We start from the raw sequence: 20,786 nt of genomic DNA, 5'->3' as shown, positions 1-20,786 counted from the left end.
TAAATGTGCTGGCTGGAACACAGGTATAATTATATTTGATAATAAATATACTAAAATTCTGAAACTTGATAAACTGAAACCATAATGATATATAGACAGAAAGATCAGACAATAAGAAAGATGAAAGAAAGGAATAGAAACAGAACTGGTACAGGTGATGTTGCCATTATATTTGTCATCTCTAGATAAACTACACGCTAACAATGAGGACAAAGTTTGATTGTATTCACACTCAACAGCAGAACAGGAATAAAATTCAGAAGTGCTGTTATTAGAATTTGAGCATCCATTTTCTTTTTCTGGATGATAGATTGAAAAGGAAGATCTTGAGTTCAATCTATCATCCAGAAAAAGAAAATGGATGATTATAGAGAATGGACTCATGATCTTCCTTTTCAATCAAAACACATCCTATTGTTATTTTCATTTTTTTTGTTCTTCACTATATTTTCCCCGGACTATAGAGTGTATGGACGGATAATTTTCCGGCCGGACTGTTAAAATGTTGCAATTCTTTAACCATCTAAACCAACAAATGGTAAAATGATCATCTCTATTCATCAGCTTAATCCATAAGATTAAACTTTCTTTTAATCATATTAATGAACTTTTTTTTATTTCCCAGGAAAGTAAATGCAACATTATTTCTATTTCTACCTTTACGAACATGATACATGGTTGATTGTATTTCTAGCTGGAATCGGACGCCCACAGCAAATAGTATCTTTTTTTTTTTTTTTCCTTTTTGTTCAGATATAATATATATTTTTATTAATGGAATATTCTTTAAAAAAAATATTATCCTCTACATCAGGAATTTTTTATCGAACATGAATGCTTCTTAAGAAGTGTTGTGGAGTGAAGAATAAAATTGATTCCATCGAAGTGCTAATTTCGTTTCTCTTATATAAAATATGTTTAGAAAAGAGAGAGAGAGAGAGAGAGCTAAACTAGCTAGGAGTATATCGAAACAAGGCCCAACTGTTGAATCAATTGGTATTAAATTAACATCCTGTTTTCTTTCTATAATGAACTTCCTAAGGCACTAATAAATTTGGGACTTATTTTGAAAACCAGAGTCGTAGCGACAAAAAAATAAAATACTTTGCTTGAAAATCAAGTTTAATTAGGAGTTCTTTCCGACTTAGTTCCTCCCTCAACTACTGTACTGCGCCAGGCCTAACCCTTGCTTGCCTCCAATTATCAATCTAATGATATGACGAGTTCGCAAGCAACCGTTGTCTTTCATACTAGTTGTTGAACTCCAATGATTGCAAAGAATTTAACTTGTAGCGATTTGCATATAATTAAATAGACAAATAGAAAATATATACATTTAATTGTTGTTAATTTAAAAGTAGACGTGGGACATGGATTGCCCCATTAGCCACCTACCATTGTACTAATAATTTGCCTCATTTTGTTTTACTAATTCATTAAGAGTATATATATTATTAAGTTCTTCAATAAATATATATATATGCAGTATATTGCTAGCTATTAATTGCTTCCCAAATTCTTGGCACAATATAGTAGTTCTTTTACTGTTGTCATTATTGTGATGGCATTTTTCATCTATGTGTCGTTTATCATCTTAAAGCCATCACTGGAATTAAAAATTTTACATAATTTTTTAAGAGTAAATTTGTAGATTTGTTCTGAATCGATCATGCAATTATGATGATATGAACCCATTTGCTACTATCATATTCCTTGGGAGAGCTTGTGGGTTCGAAACACGGATGAGGGATCCTTTATGAACAATTAAATGGTAGTTGGTAGGTTACAAATATATAAGTCACGGAAATAACTTTAAACATTTGAAATTAAAAAAAAAAAAAAAAAAAAAAAAAACTAGAAGAGAATGTTCTATGCATATCATGAAAACATTATTACAATAATTAATACACAAAAGAATAAGAACTCTGAAACAAATTAAAAATAAAAAAGTTATATATTATTTTCACACTCAATCTCGAAAAAAATAAAAAATAAATAAAAAACTTTAACGAAAACTAATTAATTAAATAGCACTTCTTCCTGATCTCGCCCTGGTTACCTGTGAGCACTCCAATGTTCCCCATGCTGATCATCGAGTCAGCAAAATCTTGATAGAACTCTGATTCAAACCCATTGGCATGCTTGAAAACATAATCCTTGGTGAAAGTATTGGCAAGAAGAGAAGCATCGGAGTGGAACAGACCTCTTCCCTTGGCTACAAGCTTGTAATAGCTTGTGTCAAATGTCTTAAAGCTCCCGGGATCCATCTCCACAAGTGTTGTATTGTCTGTTAAGCTACATCTTGTTCTCAACCTTGAAATGTATTGTGTGTCCATGAGAGGGTCAATATCATTCACGTTAACCTTTCCGGTGAAGTTGTAGAGGCGGTCCGAGAATGCTGAACAGTGCGAGGTTCCAATTGTATGGCCAGCTGAATCAAAATTAATTATAAGGAAGTATGATTAGATAATTTTTTTTAATTAGGCTTTGCATGATCAGATATGTCATTATTAGGAGCTCCTAACTATTTCCAAAGTTTAAATTAATTATTGATACATTATAGCCAGGGACACGGTGCTATTACTTGATTTACTGATACTTTTACCCCAGGGGATCTAGTGACAACAGCTGTTATTTTTGTTAGTGGACCTAGCTTTCCCTTATATAGTTAACCAAATTTTAAAGCTCGCTACTTTCCAAGGGGAAAATAGGTGGCATCTGTTGCCTGATACTGATACATGCTCAGGCCAAACATATAATTTATAAATGAAAGACGATAATAGTTTGTTGCTTGGAAAAACAAATATACAAGTACAGTGGGCACTATTTGGGACAAAAGTGAACACAAGCCATGGAGAATTTAATATTTCGTCAATTAGTTAATTAATTCATATTTTATATCTTTCTTTCCTAACATGTTTGGTCAAATTGAGCTGAAATGCAACATGCAAATATAGGCTAACAAGTTGGCCTAGGGAAATTAATATATATCCTCCAATAGAATTAAGATAAACAACTAAACTAAGTAGATTTAATTAAATTATAAAATGGGAGACTACTAAGTTATTAATTTACATACAAATATAAAAGTGCTATAGAAAATAGCATAGGCAATTTTCTAAAAAAATGAAAATAAGTAATTAAATTAAATATACTTTTGAGCTAGGTGAAAGAAAACAACCTGATAGTACAACCAAGTCTTTAATGCTTAGTCCCTTTGCTCCAAACATTTGTGTCAATCGGGTAAAGTTTGCTGTAGGAGGTGGCAGTTGCTTAGTTTCATTAGCAATTGTGACTCTCCCATCTCTTCTACCAAGCCACACTGGCCAATTTGGCCCCTTGCTCTGCAACAATTAATCATAATTATTCAAAGTTATCAACAATAAAAAAATATATCAGCTTGAACTAATTAACTCTTCTGAACTTAGGAACATTAGACCAAAAAACAAACACTTTGGTATATATACTCACCATCACAACAGAATCTCTTGCAGCTATTGCAAGAACGTCGGCACAAGAGACAGTGTTTGGACAAGCGTGCTCAATTGTCCTCTTGATCCTTTCGATTGCACCAAACCCTCTTAGAGTTTGATTTGGAGGTGCATCCTTCTCAGCTGTATTGTTCTTTGTCGAATCAATTAGTATCGATCCATCGCATCCCTGTGATATAGGTATACATAATAAATAATGTTATATATATAGTTCCAAGTCGTTGACAAATTAAGAAATTAATGAAGAATCATGTTGAATTAACTTGTTGTTTCTATATATGCATACCCTTACGAAACAATCATGGAAATGCATTCTTAGAATGGGTCCTGCGAGGCTTGGTGCTAACGAGAGAATCTCTGACATCTCTTTTCGGACTATATCCTCCACATTTGGACATGTTTTACTATAGAAACCAAGCTGCAACTGTGCTTCCGTTAAACCGGAAAGGAGTACAAGAGCTATAGCTAGTTGGAGAGAGCAGAGAAGGAGAACCCTTGAGGCCATATTAATTAAATTAGCAATGATAGCTAGTTAATTAAACCTCTCTAGCTAGCTAGCTCTTGGAGATATATATATTACGACAGGGGTCACAAGGGTTTATATAATAAGGCAGTGGCCAAGCCAAGCTGGTAGCGCAGCTATTGGAATTGGGCTCATGGCGTACATCAGTAGGTTTCTTTTGCAAAGTTGCGTTGCTTCTTAATCTTAATTAATATATTACTGATCGATACAGCTAGTGAGGTATAATTAATTAAATAAATAAAGTAATATATTAATGGGATTGATTGATATATAATAATTAGTTGGAGAAGAGCTTTTTTGGAAGGTTAAAAGGAGACTAAGTAGTTGACTACTGTCGAGCATGGTTGTCATTGCGTGCTTTACAGAAACTGATACATCTCCTAGCTAGCTAGCTAGGTTTAATTATACTAAACAATTATATATCTTAAACTTTATTATAAGAAAGAAGAAATCCACGTCAGACGAATCCGTATCCTCCCAGGAACAGGCGGCCCAAATTTACTCTCAGTTCAGGTTTTTAAATTGATACGAATCTCAAAGCACAAATTAATAATACTATCCCTGCGCCATCCCAAATTTACTCTCAGTTCAGTCTAATACCTGGGAGGATATGGATCCCACGCCAGACCTGCTCGATGTCGATCGGAACCCGAATTAATTAATTGAGCGTTAATTCTCGATTAACACGAATTTTAAAGCAGTGTGCATAGCATATGATTATATGATATGAGTCCAATACCTAGCAAACGGCAACGCCCCCTTCTTCCGTCATTTAGCGCTTGGAAGTTGGAACTTGGTTTCGTTTCGTTTCGTTTCGTTTCGTTTCGTTTGTTTGCAAATTGCAAGGAGAAAATCTTTTCCAATCCAACGACAAATATCAACGCGCGTGCCCCCGTCCCGTGGACCAGGATTAGCTTCACTACTTACTTTATATATGGACGCGGTTCATTTATAATGTATACGCCACGACTGAATTTTATGCTATATATTTTAACTATTATTGTAAATAATGGTATGAAACTATGAGCGATTAATCAGAATAATTAATTTGTACTTTTTATATATATGAATATGCTCCGACATTTTTATTTTTATTCATTTTTAAAAATATTTTAATAAAAATAACCAAGATCTGATCAAAATTTTAAAAATACTCAAATCGTGAAAAAAATCCACAGTTCTAATTTTTTATTCGAAACCGTTGAATAAATAAACGGTTCTGATTACAATTCAGAACCGCAGATTTATTCCACGGTTTTGAATTAAAAATCAGAACTGTGTATTTATTCCACAGTTTTGAATTGTAAATCAGAATCGTGGATTTATTCCACGGTTTTAAATTTTAAATCAGATCCGCAGGTGACATTAAATCATATAATTATAGCATTGATGTCCCAAGGCACCTCAAATCTGTTGTTAGTGAAGCCAAAATAAATGAGCACTTAAAAACGATTATTTATTTTTTGAAATGGATTCAATTTCCTTGAATAACCTCAAAATATTTCATAATTTTCATACCTCTGTATTTCTAAGTTTCTACAATGAAACAAAATATCTGCCAAAATATTAATGTACAATAACAAGATGGCTTGATCTATCTACATACATGTATATTATTTTTCAAATTACAAATGGGTTTGCTAACCGAAAAAGACTATTATATTAATATAAAAAATGCCAAGGGCCTATGTAGATACTAAAATATGCTCATTGATTTCTGGTAGATTTCATTTTCTATACAAATGATGACATTAATTGAACATTCTAAACAGCAATAATTTCTTACCAATCCAAATGAAATAATAGTTGAACTAATAGTTGTGTAAATACTACCATAGAATGATAAACTATACTAAAACAAAAACTATAAAACTAAACTCAAACATAATAAAACATAACATAGATAAACTGAACTAAAATTATAAAAAAATTCTCTATCCATGGAAATCCTAAGGCGAATATCGGTCAGGTGTTCTACCTCTATTTTTCCTACTAAAATTCCGGACATGTCAGTCATTCCACTGTGGTTCTCCTTCCTGCACTCTACGAGCTGGTGTAATCTCCTCCTCGGGCTGGGCCTCTATGCTCATCGTGAGTGCTGTACTCCATGGATCCTCGGCTTCGTGGGTAGCTGGCGGTGGCGGGGGGGGGGGGGGGGGGGGGTATGGAATACGGAATCCACAAACTGGGACGCATAGTCAGGCTGAGTCCCGCTACTAGAGGCCTCCTAATCGTGAGCCCTCGCCGGATACAGCTAACGCGGGGATGCGTCTATGGGCTCAAATGGATACACCGATGGATCAACGCTGATCTGGAAATTCGGAGACTCATGCATAGGCTGGGGGTCCGGAAACTCATGCTGCTCATGCGGCTCAGGCGGCAGCGGCATGAAGGCAGGACCCTGCAAGAATACCAATAATTCAATCTTAATTTACCGAATGAGAAAATTTTAACTAACTTAATTTAACTAATTTGACATAAAATAAAAAATGAGAAACCTGGAGAAGAACTGGACGTCCATGCTCATCACCGTAGGCGTGCCAACCGGATATGCCCAGTACCCAACGATGGTAGTCCCACTCAGGCTGCTCTGAGGGCTCTGGTGGCATCTCACTAGCCCTAACAAATGGCTCGTTGGGCTTGACGGCTTGTACTCTACGCCAAACAATTTCCTCTCCGGCATCTCGCAGGATGGTGACTAGCTTTGCCTCGTGGTCATGGCTCTCAATGCAGGGGGCAACCAAGTTCAACATCGCATGCCCAAAAGCTCGGTAGCCATGTTTTCCAAGACAGACGACTGATCGCGCGGCACCTTTAATCGCTAGGGCACTAACGTCCTGGAGAGTCACTGTCATCTCTCCGAACGGCAAGTGAAACGTGTGTGTCTCTGGGCGCCATCGCTCCACTAGTCCTGCAATGAGAGACCCATTAATGGCCTTACTCTGCGTCTCCATAATATTGACCAAATGGTACAACCCCCAATTTTTCAGATACTGGTCCATCAACGGGTAGTTCTTCATAGCATAATGCCGACTCCTGACATCTAAAATGTCCTCATTCTGCGTTGAAAAAAATAAACAACATAAATACATGAAAATACGAGAACTAGACAAAATTTAATCTTAAAAAAAATAAAAGAAAAAAGTAATCAAGTACCTCAACAGATGCCAGTGAAACTCGGTGCTCATCGTGAGGCATCCATAATAAAGGACTGAAATGGTCATTGCTGTTCTCGGGAATGGGCTCATCAACAGGGTCGGGTGGTGGTGGTCTCCTAGGCCGTCCCCTAACCATCCTACGTTGAAACAAAAAAATTTAGACATGCAACAATTGGCTACAAAATTTAGACATACATATATTATGTTATATATAACATATACATATATTATGTTATATATAACATATACATATATTATATTATATTAGATAGAGGTTGGCTACTCTACTCTACTTTTAGACAGTGGTTATTTATAATAAAATATTTATTTTTTGGGATAAAAATAAAAATCACGGAATATTCATCTAGTATCCTTAATGACCAAATTTTTGTGTAAGACATATATACCAATTATTATGAAGTTCATAAAAATATTTTAATAAAAATAACCAAATTCAGAGCATAATTTTAAAAATACCCAAAACATAAAAAAAATTCATGGTCCCTAATTTTAAATTGAAAACGCGGAAAATCAAAAAGGGGTTGAGCAATTCGATTGAATCGGAAAAATCAACAACCCGCACTCGATAATTAATCATTCTATATTCTACGGTTTTCTTGAAATAAATCGATCGATATAAGTCGCATAAGCAATCATCAATTTGATCGAGTCGGAAAAATCAACAACCCAACTCGATAACTAATCAATTCGATCAAATACAAAAAATTCTAGAGAGGGGTTTACCTTTACTCGAGATAGCTTGAACACTGCGGTTCAGCCGGTGGCTCGTCGCCTCAACAATAGTAGAGATGAGAGGGGCGGGGGTGGGGTGGTGTGGGGCGGAAAAGAGAGAGGGGGAGGAGGTGGGTGGTGTGGGGCAGAAAAGAGAGAGAGGGTCGGAGTGGGGCGGTGTGGGGCTTCACCGAGAGAGAGAGAGAGGGGACAGAGAGGGGGTTGGGGTGGGATTTCACGGAGACAGAGAAGCGTAAAAGAGGAAGAGAGACAGATTTTGTTCCGCCAAAAAAAAAAAAGACAGAACCGTGGATTTTTTTCCACGGTCCTGAAATTTTGTTCGGGGCCGTGGATATTTGTCACGGTTCTGAATAAAAAATCAGGACCGTGAAAAAAATCCACGGTTTGGGCATTTTTATAAATTTTGCTGAACTATGGTTATTATTATTAAATTTTTTATTAATTGGGTATTAATAAAAATGTCGGGAATATGCTTGTAATTATTAAAAATAATTAATTTAACTCATCAAACTTATCAAATAAATTTATTTTAACTTTTAATTTCATTGTTAATTAATATAATTTTATGAAATTGTCATTTATAAAAACTCAAATAAGACAAGACAAAGTATAATGAATAAATGCTAAAAAAAAATGACCAATTAATTGGCAGTATAAACAGAAAACAGATGATTCATAACGGTTTAGTTACTGTCAACGAATAATTAACTGATTAATCAGATTAAACGGCTACTTTTACTTCACTGATTTGAACGGACCCCTTATTAACAGCTTAATCATGGGATGAATAGACCGAGTTCTGAAAGGATCTCTGGAGAGCCGGAGGCACAACAAACGGGGTTGCTGTCGCTGGAGTGCAAATTATTTGAAAAGAATGAATATTTTTAAATATTAATAATTATTTTCTAGGTAATATTTTTGAAAAAAAAAAAGAAAAAAGAAATTATGGATAGTAATTTTATAAATTTTGATAGCCGTTGGCATTTGCAATAATATATATGCTAATTGTCCAAAACCACCGCCACACCAAGGTTTATGGAATTCACATCCTGTGAGATACCTCAAACTTTGAGTGTTTTCTTAAAAGAATCTCAACCGTTCAAAACGTTATGCACGATCTCAAAGCACAAATAATACTGCCTCTGCGCTATCCCTGAATAGGCACCATGGTCATGCAAAAGTTGAGATCAGTGTTGTAAAAAACGGGCTTAACGGTCGATTAAACGACCATTTAATCGTTAACGGTGGTCAAGCCTTTACGAATACAATTAACAGAGACCTATTTGCGGATGACGACGATTAATCGACTGTTTTTTCCGATTAATTGGTTGTTTTACCGTTTAATTGTTCATTTATTTCCGTTTCTCCCGTTTTTCTTGTTTATTCTAGTAAATATTTATTTTCACATTGTATTTTTTTCCTGTGATAGTGTGTGATAAGTAAGTTTTATAAATCATGTATTGTAGTTTTATTTGTACTTGGATATATAACCTATATTTTTTTAATTTTTTATTTTACTTCCTTTTAAATTGATTAATTTTTCTATTATTTATGTACTATATATTTTTCTTACTTACTGATGTAATTTTTTCAATTAGTATATAACATGTTAATCTATGAAATTAGGTTGTTATCATAAACTAAATTTAGTGATTTTATATTAGAATATTTCATTTCTTTCAAATAATATGTTATAATATTTGAAAAGGCTTAATTCTTAAAAAAAAAAATCATTAAATAAATGCATTACTTATTCATATAAAGTGCTTATGTGTTGTTATTAACAAGAAACAAGTGTAGTGTCATGTAATAATAACATAACCAAGTTAAATTAAGTTATTTGATAAGTTTGATGAGTTAAATAAATTATTTTTAAAAAATTATGAATATATACATATAATTTTAATAAAAATAATTAATCGTTCACATAGTTCCGATTAATTAATTGTTTGACGATACCATGTCAGTCTGACAAGCGCATATTGTGCTTTACAACACTGGTTGTGAGATATCTCAGAGGATACGCATTCGGTTTATGTGTAAATATATCTAACCTCGAAATCATCCAATAAGTAGAGCATATATAACAAAATATTCCTTGTAATGTTTCCCTTGATTATCATCAAACAACCTAGCCACGTGTTATATGGTTGCCTCCAGCAATAAAAAGTTAGCGTGGATGTGTATATTTGTTGAAGGTTGGCACAATATTATATGGGTTGTTAGAACCATCCAAAAGAGGTTCTTTAATTATCACATGGCCGGCCAGCCTAGCTAGCTAGTACAAAGTACATGCATGCTCATGAGCACCGGAAGAGGAATATATATATATATATATATAGGAACTCAACTCACTCAATCACATATATTATATTATATTTTGTTTAAAAATCTCTAGCTTAATTTCAAGCATATACAAACATGGGGTTTGTTGACCTGTTCAAAATCCAATAATGTAATAAATGGTCCCTCAAAAGAGAACGAAACATTAACCTCTCCTCTGCCATTATTAAATTATATTATATATAGGTAACCAAAACCAAGCCTAACTAATTTACCTATACACCGGCCGGCAGGAAAGGAAAACAGCAAAAGAAACAATGCACCAACTTGCTTGTCTGCTTCTGCTTGGGAATATATATATATAAATATTATTTATCATGCATGCTCTAGCTCTAGCTAGACGTCTCTATATTGGGTCCCAAATTAAAAACGGTTACAAAAAGCTCTCTTTCTATTTTGCTTATTTAGTACGACAACTATAAGTCTATAACTAATTTAGAAATAATGTGTGCCTTGTATTCATCCGCCATAAATCATGCATACTTATGCAAAGGCAGTCAAATTTGGTGCTGAAAAACCCGGTTTCTGCTTTTCTTCATCCCAACTATATATATATATATATATATTTGATTATATTCACATACTTTCCACAGTACAAATTTGGTGCTGCTGCTCACACCTCAAATCTCAACTGTTAAAAACATTTGAACGGTTAATTTGGAAGAAGAAGAACACAATTCTCATCCTTTTCGATGAATAAACAGCATATATATTCTCATCCTTTTTAACTCTGCTTTTGTGGTACCGTACAACTGGGTCAGATTCTGAGTCTAATTTTATCAACCCATATTAAACCTCAATATAAAGCCCAGAGTAGATGGTGAGAAAAAAAAAAAAAAAAAAAAAATCTAATTACAGGCTTTTGTATGAAAAGAATTTAGCCCAACCAAAATTTGGGCTGCAATTTAAGAGAATTTCTGTAAGGCCTGATGCCCTGATAAGTATCTATTACAAGTTACCACCACCACCAAACCCAGCTGTTAATTCCCACTATCTCTCAATTCAATTATACAATTCCAAATTCAGTTCTCTTCTCTTCTCTACGTGGAAACCAACCTTCTCATATGCTCTCCTCGTTTAACAGCTCAGCACTACCTCCACCGACTCTTATTACCTATATATATATATATATATATATATATATATAAGTCTCAAACTCGATCTCCACACAAACACAACCAAACAAAACTGAACTCATTACCTCAGTAGCATTAAATCAACAATGGCATCAGCCTCTCTTAACAAGCTAATCGCCATCGCTGTTATTTCCCTTATAGTTGCAGCAGCGACTGCTCAATTTGATAATTCCAGAGAAAGGTGCCGCCATGAGATGCAGGAGAGTCAGCTTCGTTCATGCAAGCAGTTCATGATGCAAAGGGGTCGTGACACTGACATGCTGATGAGCTTTACGAATTACGAGATGCGTGAAAGGTGCTGCAGGGAGCTGCGAGATATCAGCCCACAATGCCGGTGCGATGCAATAGAAGAGATGATGAGCGACATGCGTGAAGAGATGGAGGAGCAACGGTACCGTCATGGCGGTCATATGAGCTGCAGGAAAATGATGGAGATGGCCGAGAGGCTGCCGTCGATGTGCCACGTGAGTCCCGGGTATTGCCACATGCGTGAGAGGTTAATGTATTGAAAACTGCTTTGAGGGAAACATCAAACATGCATGTTTTATGTGGTGTGGTGAATAATGTCACACACTATCGTGTTTGACTAATGAAGGGCATGCATGCACTTTGTAATAAATGAGTTGATTAATAAATCAAGCTGCTTTTTTTTCTTTTTTTTTTATCGATCGTAAAAATCATTTTTTTTTAATTAAAATTGCCTTTACTTAATGTTTGATGTTTCCCTGTTACGTGAAAATTGACAACGAGATCATATTGCCTGTCCAGTTTATATAATCAGGTCATCAGGATATGGAGACCCATGCATTAATTAACTCCCTATAAAAAAAAAAGAAAAAAAGATTAAACAAAGAAACATGTATAAAACTTTATATAACTCCATTATTCCAAGCTTCCATAATATGTACATTTCCGAATATATTAATTGTGAGATTGTAAAGAAATACAGGAGAACGTTTACATAATATCAAATATTGTACAGTATTTTTGTTGTCTCCGGTCAAGGGCATATGTATTGAATAAAGAGGAGGGTTCAAATGCCTCCATTTTTTGTGTCTCCATCATGCCTTCATTTTTAAAAACTTAAATAACTCAAAGTTTAAAACTTAAACGTCAAAATAAAACCGTTAGATGTGATCTATGTTATTTTCTCTCTGTGCCCATAAAAAATTATCACATTTTGATTTTTCTTTTATGTGAATCAATAATTTAAAAAATCAATATCTATAAATTATCCACATTAGTATATATTTTTACAAGCTCAAGATGACAATCAAAACAAAATTGAAATGCTGTAATTTTTTACATGTGCATAGATAAAATGATGTAATTCATATCCAACGGTTTTATTTTGAATTTTAAGATTTAAATTTTGAGTTATCAAAGTTTTTAAAAATGGAGGCATGATGGAGGCACAAAAAATGGAGGCATTTGAACCCTCCTCTTGAATGAATTACAACATTAATATAGAGCTTACGAAAACTTAATTAATAAATCAAAAGCGTACTAGATATATGAGTAAGGCTACGCTATTTCGCGAATTAAACGGGTTGTTTTAATTCGCGCTCATATCTCTAGTTTCAAACTTCAAATAGATCCAAATCATTAGATATTTAATCTACATTAAAATGTGTTTGGACACCAAATTTTATATTTTTTGGAATTTTTTTACTATTTATTAAGATGATTTGAAAATCACTGTTTTTATTAAAATTCTGAACCATTAAAAAATAACGATTTTCAAATTATCTTAATAAACAGTAAAAACATTCCAAAAAATGTAAAATTTGGTCGACAAACACATTTTAATATAGATTAAACATCTAACAGTTTCGATCGGTTATTTGAACTTCGAAATTAATTTGCGAAGTAGCGTAACTTTACTCTATAAATATATATAAAGAGAGAGAGAGAGAGAGAGAGAGAGATAGGCTAATGTGCTTTCGGTAGCATATGGATCGAAATACACACGATCAAAATTTAAAATTTCAAAATTCAAAAAGTTGATCTGAACCGTTCATCTTGTTCTCCATATTAATATATGCTTGGAGACCAAATTTTATATTTTTCTGAATTTTTTTACTATTTATTAAGTCACTTTGAAAATCGTTGATCCAACGGTTTTACTGTTTTGTTAAGCCATCGTTGGATCAGCAATTTTCAAAGTGACTTAATAAATAGCAAAAAAAATTCAGAAAAATGTAAAATTTGGTTTCCAAGCACATATTAATATGGAGAACAAGATGAACAGTTCAGATCGACTTTTTGAATTTTGAAATTTCAAATTTGGACCGTGTGTATTTTGGCTCATATGCTACCGAAAGCATATTAGACTATCTCTCTCTATCTCTCTCTCTCTCTCTCTATATATATATATATATATGGGTAAGGCTAAGATGCTATGGGTTACATAGAGACCTACGGTGCTACAGCTCAATATTTGAGTTTTCAAAATCCAGATGATCGATCCAAACAGTTCATCTTGTTCTCCATATTAATGTGTTTGGAGACCAAATTTTACATTTTTTGGAAATTTTTTATTAGTTTTTTAGATAGGTAGAAAATCAAATATCTGAATGGTGTAGAATTTTTTAGATCAACTGATTTTCTACCTATCTAAAAAAATAGTAAAAAATTTTCAAAAAATGTAAAATTTGGTCTCCAAACACATATTAATATGGAGAACAAGATGAATGGTTCGGATCGACCGTTTGAATTTTGAAAACTCGAATATTAAGCCGTAGCACCGTAGGTCTCTATGCAACTCATAGCACCGTAGGTCTCTATGCAACTCATAGCACCGTAGGTCTCTATGCAACCCATAGCATCGTAGGTCTCTATGCAACCCATAGCACCTAAACCTTACCCTATATATATATATATATATATAAGGAGGGATCAAGTTACAACAATTTTTAAGTTACAATAAGTTACCACAACCATTTTCAAAGTCCAAATCGTCGATCCAAACCGTTAAATGTGATCTCTACAATAAAATGTGCTTGGAGACCAAATTTTACATTTTTTGGAATTTTTTTACTATTTATTAAGATGGGTACAAAATTCAATGGTCTGAATTTGACTAGTTTTTATACCCATCTTAATAAATAATAAAAAAATTCCAAAAAAATTAAAATTTGGTCTCCAAGCACATTTTATTGTAGAGATCACATCTAACGATTTGGATCGATGATTTGGACTTTGAAAATAAAGAAAATGGTTGTTGTAACTTGTTGTAACTTGATCCCTCCTCTCTCTCTCTCTCTCTCTCTCTATCTATATATATATATATATATATAGAGTTAGGCTGGGGTGCTATGGATAGCATAGTGGCCTCTATGCTACGGCTCAATATTCGAGTTTTCAAAATCCAAACGGTCGATCCGAACCGTTCATCTTATTCTCCATATTAATATCTACTTGGAGACCAAATTTTACATTTTTCTGAATTTTTTTACTATTTATTAAGTATTTTACAAAATTGTTGATCCAACGGTGGCTGCACAAAACAGTAAAACCGTTGGATTAGCGATTTTCAAAGTGGCTTAATAAATAGTAAAAAAATTCAGAAAATTATAAAATTTGGTCTCCAAGCAGATATTAATATGGAGAATAAGATGAACGGTTCGGATCGACCGTTTGGATTTTGAAAACTCGAATATTGAGCCGTAGCATAGAGGCCACTATGCTATCCATAGCACCCCAGCCTAACTCTATATATATATATATATATATATATATATACTAGTATCGTACCCGCGTTGCAACGGGGACATTGTATTTTATAAGATAACAAAAAAAATATTCTCATACAAAATGACATATTTTTATTAAAAAAAAACCAATAAAAAGAATACTTATCCAATGATAAAGTTAAATTAGCTCAATCCAGGCACCTTGTTTTATTGGACTTTTAATTTAACTTGTTTCATTGAAAATTTTCTTCTTTTATAACTTTTGTGTGTGCATGTATGTCTAAAGTATTTTTTTTTTTAGAGGAATGTTTGCAAAGAAGTTCATACTCAACTTTATGATGATTATTAATTTTGTGGAGGAAATATCATAGAAATAATATTCTAAACATATTTTTGTGAACGCACACCTTATCAACACATTTTTGTGAATGCATCTTATCAATATATTTTTGTGAATCAATATAATCAGGTTCAGAGTTCTAAACATTTCAAAGGAAGAGTTTCTAATAAACACAAGTGAATGGAAAAATATGAGATTGTCAAATTATTCATATAAAGGTTTTGGATCTTCTCATTAAATTAACCTAATTGCTCATACAATTTGATCCAAAAAATGAAAAGAAATATGTATGTATGTCGGTTCCAAAAATAGGGTTATAGTAAAAATTAACAACAACAAATGACTGCTTTAAATATTGTTGAACTAATTATATTCCCAGTATAGCACACAAAACACCCGATTATAGATCCTAATTAGTCTGATAATGAACCAAAGAATGTTTAGTTACAAATGAATGAAGAGTTAATTATAGGAATCATAGATAATAGATCCTAATTAGTCTGATGATGAACCAAAGAATGTTTAGTTACAAATGAATGAAGAATTTATTATAAGAATCATAGATAATTTTAGACAAAATAAATCAAAGAATCAGTAAACACCTATATCCTCAATCTAATCAGCAATAAACTTGACGCTTCAATTTATCATCAAAGACTAAGCATCGCAAGCATGCTAAAAAGACCATTTGCAAAACCACATCAGCATCTCAAGTCAGTGATCATGTCAGTAGCCAGTTGCTCCAAAATCAGGACTCAGGTAATTAATTATAATCAGGTCAGAAAATAAAATGCTGGAGCTGAATTATCAAAATCCTGATGTCATCCGCCGATACCCTTGAGAATAGACAGTTCAACCAGCATTTTACAGGAAGACGCAATGCTTCCGGTCTTGTGATTCTCTGTGAAAAAGGGATGCACTGTGCTGACTGCTTCTTGATTGGTAACTTTGTCCCATAACCCATATGAGGCCAAAATTACAAATTCAGATTTGGAGCCGATTTGGATTGTTTGGGTTTCGGGTTCTGGTATTACCCACTGTTTAAAATGTGAGTCTCCAATTCCTCTTGAGACCGCGAGAGAACCTTGCACTCTCCATGTTCCATGGCAGGAAAAAATTTAAAAGAAAAACATAAGCTGTTGTTTGTAAAAATTATGATTTATAAAACAGCAAGTTACAAAATATTATGGTTTGTAAAACTTACAAGGTTCTCAATTTTGTCTCTTTCATCCTCTCTACTTGGCCGATGGTCTGACGTGATTGCCTCAGCCTTGCCATCTCTGCTCAAAACTGCACGGCAATCACCGACATACCATTTCATATTACCGCAGTGACACAACATTCCATTTCGTATCACCTTACTACCAGACACAGTGTTGGCTGTCTGTGCATTTGCAAGAAGCTTAGCACCAAAACTACTGAAAAATTATTTTTTGATAAAATTAAAGAAATCTGAATAATAAAAATCATTCACATGCTCAGCAGTCAGCACTGGTACAACAATTATATCAATAAACACATACGTTGTTTATGGGTTTTCTGTTCAAGAGAAAGAAAGCAGTATTTTTAAATCATATCGAGAATTGAATCCTATTAAGACAATGGACTGATCCGACTGATCTGATTAAGTCAGATCAGATCATACAGTCCAGATAAGAGTAATGAAACAATAGTGCCATCATAACACCAAAGACCAAATGCAAATTCACATAACCATTTTTGTTATCTTGTGGATGGTAGAGGTGGAGGTGGTGCTTTAGCCACATTGCTTTTCCTTGCAATGGGTCTCTACTCAACACGCTTCTGTACATCCTGATTATTAATCTGCAAATCCTGATTATTAATCTGCAAACGCACGCAAAATTTAATTTCAATAAGCAACTTAATCTCAACTGGTGTCAACTTTTACTGACAACTGATGAGCTTTCAGTTCTTTACCAAAATACATCAACCTTTGGTACTTTTAAATTTGATTACTGAATTTTAATTTTAATTGTGAAGGAAGGGGACCTGTTTTTGCTTGAGTGTTGGTTTGGTGACACATGTGGCCTTTTGGTGTGGCAGGTTCCACATTTACCGGTTTCCTGACTTCTTTTGCCACCTCAGTGCCTGATTCCTGTAAAATACAGGTGAAAAGATTAGGTAGAATAAATTTTACAAATTAAACAGATACGTGTACAGCACTGAGGGGTTGAGGGGTTGAGGTGGAAGATGGTCTTCTCGTCAAGGTACTGCTCCGGGATGACAGGCTTGATGACATGCTCCTTCAGGTCAGCCGCAATCTCATCATTAGTCACTGTCTCATCATGCTGAGTCGAGATCAGAACTGTGTGCACATGTACTGGCACCATCGCTCCCTGCTCGTTGCGGTACACCACAGTCACCTGTCAATCCCAGCACTTAATAATTTCATAATACAATTATGTTTTTTTTGGTTCAAGACAATGAAGAGCTGTACGATGAATATATCACAACCGAAAAAAAAAATTATCAAATATTATTGTCCCAAATTATATGTCAATTGACCATTGTTTTCAAAATTGCAAGTATTGCATGAATTGCACATGCCAAATAAATATCATGTATTAAATAATTTCGACACAATTATACATGTTCCCAGATAATTTACCAAGCTAAATACAGAAGCTACAGAGACATGCCTGATGGGCACATATAATTTATAATATAATCACACGTACATGATACCTCCTTGGTTCATAAATATTATCAAAATCTTTGGATAGAGTTACTTATACAAGTATAATATAATCCCTTCTTGAGTGTAGCAACAGTACAGTACATAATAAAGTAAGGTATGTATACTTTACAGTAACATATTTTTCTTTGAAATTTGCACAAACAGAAAGAAAGAAAGGAGGGGAGAGGAAAGTACCTGGGTCTTGCCATCAGGCCTGAGCCAGGGACAGGTGTCGTTCTTCCTGACCTCAGTCAGACGGGCGCCAAGCTTGGTAGCAAGCACATGGCTGAGCAGCATCAGCTCAGGTGTCTCATCAGTGGCATAGCCAAACATGTGGCCCTGGTCTCCCGCACCAATCTCCTCAGGGTGCTTGGTGAAGTGGCCGTGCACTCCCTGAGCAATGTCGGGGGACTGTTGCTCAATGTTGACCAGCACTTTGCAGTGATCTGCATCCAGGCCCACGTCGTCAGACACAAACCCTATCCCACAGCAGGTGTCACGCACTATCTTCTCATAGTCAGCCTCGGCCTTGGTTGTGATCTCACCAAACACCATCACCATGTTTGTCTTTGTGCAAGTTTCACATGCCACCTGTACGTACATTTTGTTTGCATGTTTAACCTTTTTTATTCCCTTACAAAGGATTTATTCACAGCAGCATGCACCAGAATGGATATTACCATTTTATAATTATTTAAGGCCTTTTTTTTGTAATAACTCGGTATTGATATGGTTGTTCTGGCATCGAGTGTTAGCTTAATCTGTGAGTTAACTTAAATCTATGAGAAAGTTGCTCAGTAAACATATGCAATTAGCAATCACTGAACAAGCTCAAATAATGCACAAAGGAAAGCAAAATGAAAGACAAACAAAAAATTAGACTGGCATGGTGCAGGTACAGTAACTGTGATTGGAGTCGGTAGTAGCAAAATAGGGAACAAAGAGAACGGTACCTTGCTGTCAGGATCGCCAGCTAGGCAAGCATCAAGAACTGCATCAGAGATCTGGTCGCCCGTTTTTCCTTCGCGTCCCCGTCATCGTCCCAGGCCCCGCCATGCTTCCTTCGCCAAGGAAGCTCTCTCTGGTTGTGGTCGTACCACCGACAGTTGTTCTATGACAGATCGATTGCAGATCGGCGGAGCCCTGTCTCCTCCTCTCTCAGTTTTTTTTCTTTTTTTTTGGAATAAGGGAGCGGGGAAGGGATCGGGGAGGGAGACGATCGTTCGCTGTCTCCTTCTCTCTCGCACGCTCTAGGGTTTTTTTTTGTTCTTTTTTTTTTTGGAAAAAGGGAGCGGGGAAGGAATCGGGGAGGGAGACGCGAAAAAAATATTGCTGGGGAAAGAGGCGAGCGGCTCCAGCGAAAAACATTACAATCGTTGGATTTAATCTGCACGATTTTTGATTCAAATCCAATGGTGCATAACGAAAATGTGTTTGGTAATACGTGTGGCTATACATGTGGCGGGTCCAATTTGAACTAAATTTAGACTTTTACACAGAAAAAGAGTGTATTTAATCAAAAGAAGGCAGATTATTTGTTTAGATGGCTCAGATTCAATCTGAATTTAAATAAATAAATCTCAGCCACACGACTTTCTGTCATTCATTTCAATTTAAGGTGCATAATATAGAGGAGAGATATATGCACATTCCCCATGCCATCATGCCATTTATATATATGTCGTTCCAGGATATTTATAAAAGAAAGTTGTACCGGAAAAAAAAAAATACGGTGAAATAGTGACGAGAAAGTACTATTCTGAACAATACTTGGTAAATTTGATTACAAAAAAAATAAATTAATAATAAATTTGTAATGAACCCCTATTTCAATAATACATTTGTATTTGCCAACAACTTGCGTGCCAAAATCATGGATTTTGCATTTGTGCTAGCAACTTATTAATTCTGTCCCCTCCTGCCAATTTTTTTTTTTCACAAGGATGCCATGTTTATGAGAAAAATTACAAAAACGTGCTAACGATTCGAATAATAAAAACATTCTTATTTTAAAATTTTGAACCACTCAATAATATTTTCTAGCTCTTCTATTATTATTTTCTTGTGTGTAAATGCAAGAAATCATCAGTCTCCTACAACTGATAACACAACTTTAATTTTATTTAAATGGATAAAAAGTGCTTTAATTTCCGAATGATTCACTCATAGGATTTAAAATATACACAATGACTAGGACTACAAAACAAAATTTTAAATCCATTCGACCCATCTAGCTGAAGAGTATGTATGCTCTTCGGTACCAAACTTAAAATATAACTAGTAATCGTGTCCGTGCACAGTAACGGGAGCAAATTATGTAGTTGAAAACAGTAAGCTCCTTAATAAGGAGGAGAGATAATTTAAATGAAATTTTATAGAAAAATAGTTAAATACTATATTTATCTACAATATAACACATGTGAACTCTAGTGTAGTGGTAAGAATTTTGGCACCAACAGAACCCAACTGGGTTCGAATCCCGGTGCACGGTGCACAAGCTCGGTCCGCAGGTGCCGTGCGTGGTTCAGAGGCGCGGTCCACAGGTGCAGTGCACGGTCTATGGGCACTGGGATCATATGCGGCGCATCACTGGAATCATATGCGGCGCGACTAATGCATACTTAAGTGTTGAAGCTCATAATTTGAAAA

The 20,786-nt window shown here is 34.7% G+C and overlaps 3 protein-coding genes across 10 annotated transcripts; 1 reads left to right on the top strand and 2 right to left on the bottom strand.

The window, feature by feature from the left end:
- Positions 1-513: 513 nt before the first annotated feature.
- Positions 514-4,060, bottom strand: LOC144565055 (peroxidase 1-like). Of its 2 annotated transcripts, XM_078314683.1 has the most exons (5): positions 3,778-4,039; positions 3,472-3,660; positions 3,182-3,344; positions 2,011-2,431; positions 514-523 (listed from the first exon to the last, which is right to left on the bottom strand). In XM_078314683.1, exons 1-4 carry the CDS (start codon positions 3,994-3,996, stop codon positions 2,016-2,018), a joined length of 987 nt encoding a protein of 328 aa, XP_078170809.1. In that variant the 5' UTR covers positions 3,997-4,039; the 3' UTR covers positions 514-523; positions 2,011-2,015. The 2 variants fall into 2 exon arrangements, with proteins under 2 accessions (XP_078170809.1, XP_078170808.1); XM_078314682.1 differs by lacking the exon at positions 514-523 and having other exon boundaries at positions 1,873-2,431; positions 3,778-4,060.
- Positions 4,061-11,470: 7,410 nt separating this feature from the next.
- LOC144565742 (2S seed storage albumin protein-like) lies at positions 11,471-12,397 on the top strand. Its single transcript, XM_078315563.1, has one exon. The coding sequence runs from the start codon at positions 11,491-11,493 to the stop codon at positions 11,911-11,913; it is 423 nt and encodes a 140-aa protein (XP_078171689.1). The 5' UTR covers positions 11,471-11,490; the 3' UTR covers positions 11,914-12,397.
- Positions 12,398-15,839: 3,442 nt separating this feature from the next.
- Positions 15,840-19,425, bottom strand: LOC144565617 (S-adenosylmethionine synthase-like). 7 transcript variants are annotated; one of them, XM_078315415.1, is made up of 5 exons: positions 19,091-19,425; positions 18,333-18,728; positions 17,450-17,823; positions 16,644-17,284; positions 15,840-16,531 (listed from the first exon to the last, which is right to left on the bottom strand). In XM_078315415.1, the coding sequence occupies exons 2-3, from the start codon at positions 18,696-18,698 to the stop codon at positions 17,578-17,580; spliced, it is 612 nt and encodes a 203-aa protein (XP_078171541.1). In that variant the 5' UTR covers positions 18,699-18,728; positions 19,091-19,425; the 3' UTR covers positions 15,840-16,531; positions 16,644-17,284; positions 17,450-17,577. The 7 variants fall into 7 exon arrangements, with proteins under 7 accessions (XP_078171541.1, XP_078171542.1, XP_078171543.1 ...); XM_078315416.1 differs by having other exon boundaries at positions 15,840-16,857; positions 17,154-17,284; XM_078315417.1 differs by having other exon boundaries at positions 15,840-16,854; positions 17,154-17,284.
- Between the last annotated feature and the right edge of the window lie 1,361 nt (positions 19,426-20,786).

This window comes from Carex rostrata, chromosome 14 (genome assembly GCF_964058835.1).
Source record: "Carex rostrata chromosome 14, lpCarRost1.2, whole genome shotgun sequence".
Classification (NCBI taxonomy): domain Eukaryota; kingdom Viridiplantae; phylum Streptophyta; class Magnoliopsida; order Poales; family Cyperaceae; genus Carex; species Carex rostrata.
The sequence above is the reverse complement of the archived record's forward strand: the minus strand, read 5'-3'. Positions and strand labels throughout refer to the sequence as shown.

What these genes read in the sequence shown, in the direction of transcription:
- LOC144565055 (XM_078314682.1), bottom strand. Translation starts at nt 3,996, where the DNA reads ATGGCCTCAAGGGTTCTCCTTCTCTGCTCTCTCCAACTAGCTATAGCT. An exon ending in CAAGAGATTCTGTTGTGATG is followed by an intron (nt 3,345 to 3,471) that starts GTGAGTATATAT and finishes TAATTGTTGCAG; the next exon opens with AGCAAGGGGCCAAATTGGCC. An exon ending in AGACTTGGTTGTACTATCAG is followed by an intron (nt 2,432 to 3,181) that starts GTTGTTTTCTTT and finishes ATTTTGATTCAG; the next exon opens with CTGGCCATACAATTGGAACC.
- LOC144565742 (XM_078315563.1), top strand. Translation starts at nt 11,491, where the DNA reads ATGGCATCAGCCTCTCTTAACAAGCTAATCGCCATCGCTGTTATTTCC.
- LOC144565617 (XM_078315414.1), bottom strand. Translation starts at nt 18,698, where the DNA reads ATGGTGATGGTGTTTGGTGAGATCACAACCAAGGCCGAGGCTGACTAT. An exon ending in GGCCTGATGGCAAGACCCAG is followed by an intron (nt 17,824 to 18,332) that starts GTACTTTCCTCT and finishes TGGGATTGACAG; the next exon opens with GTGACTGTGGTGTACCGCAA.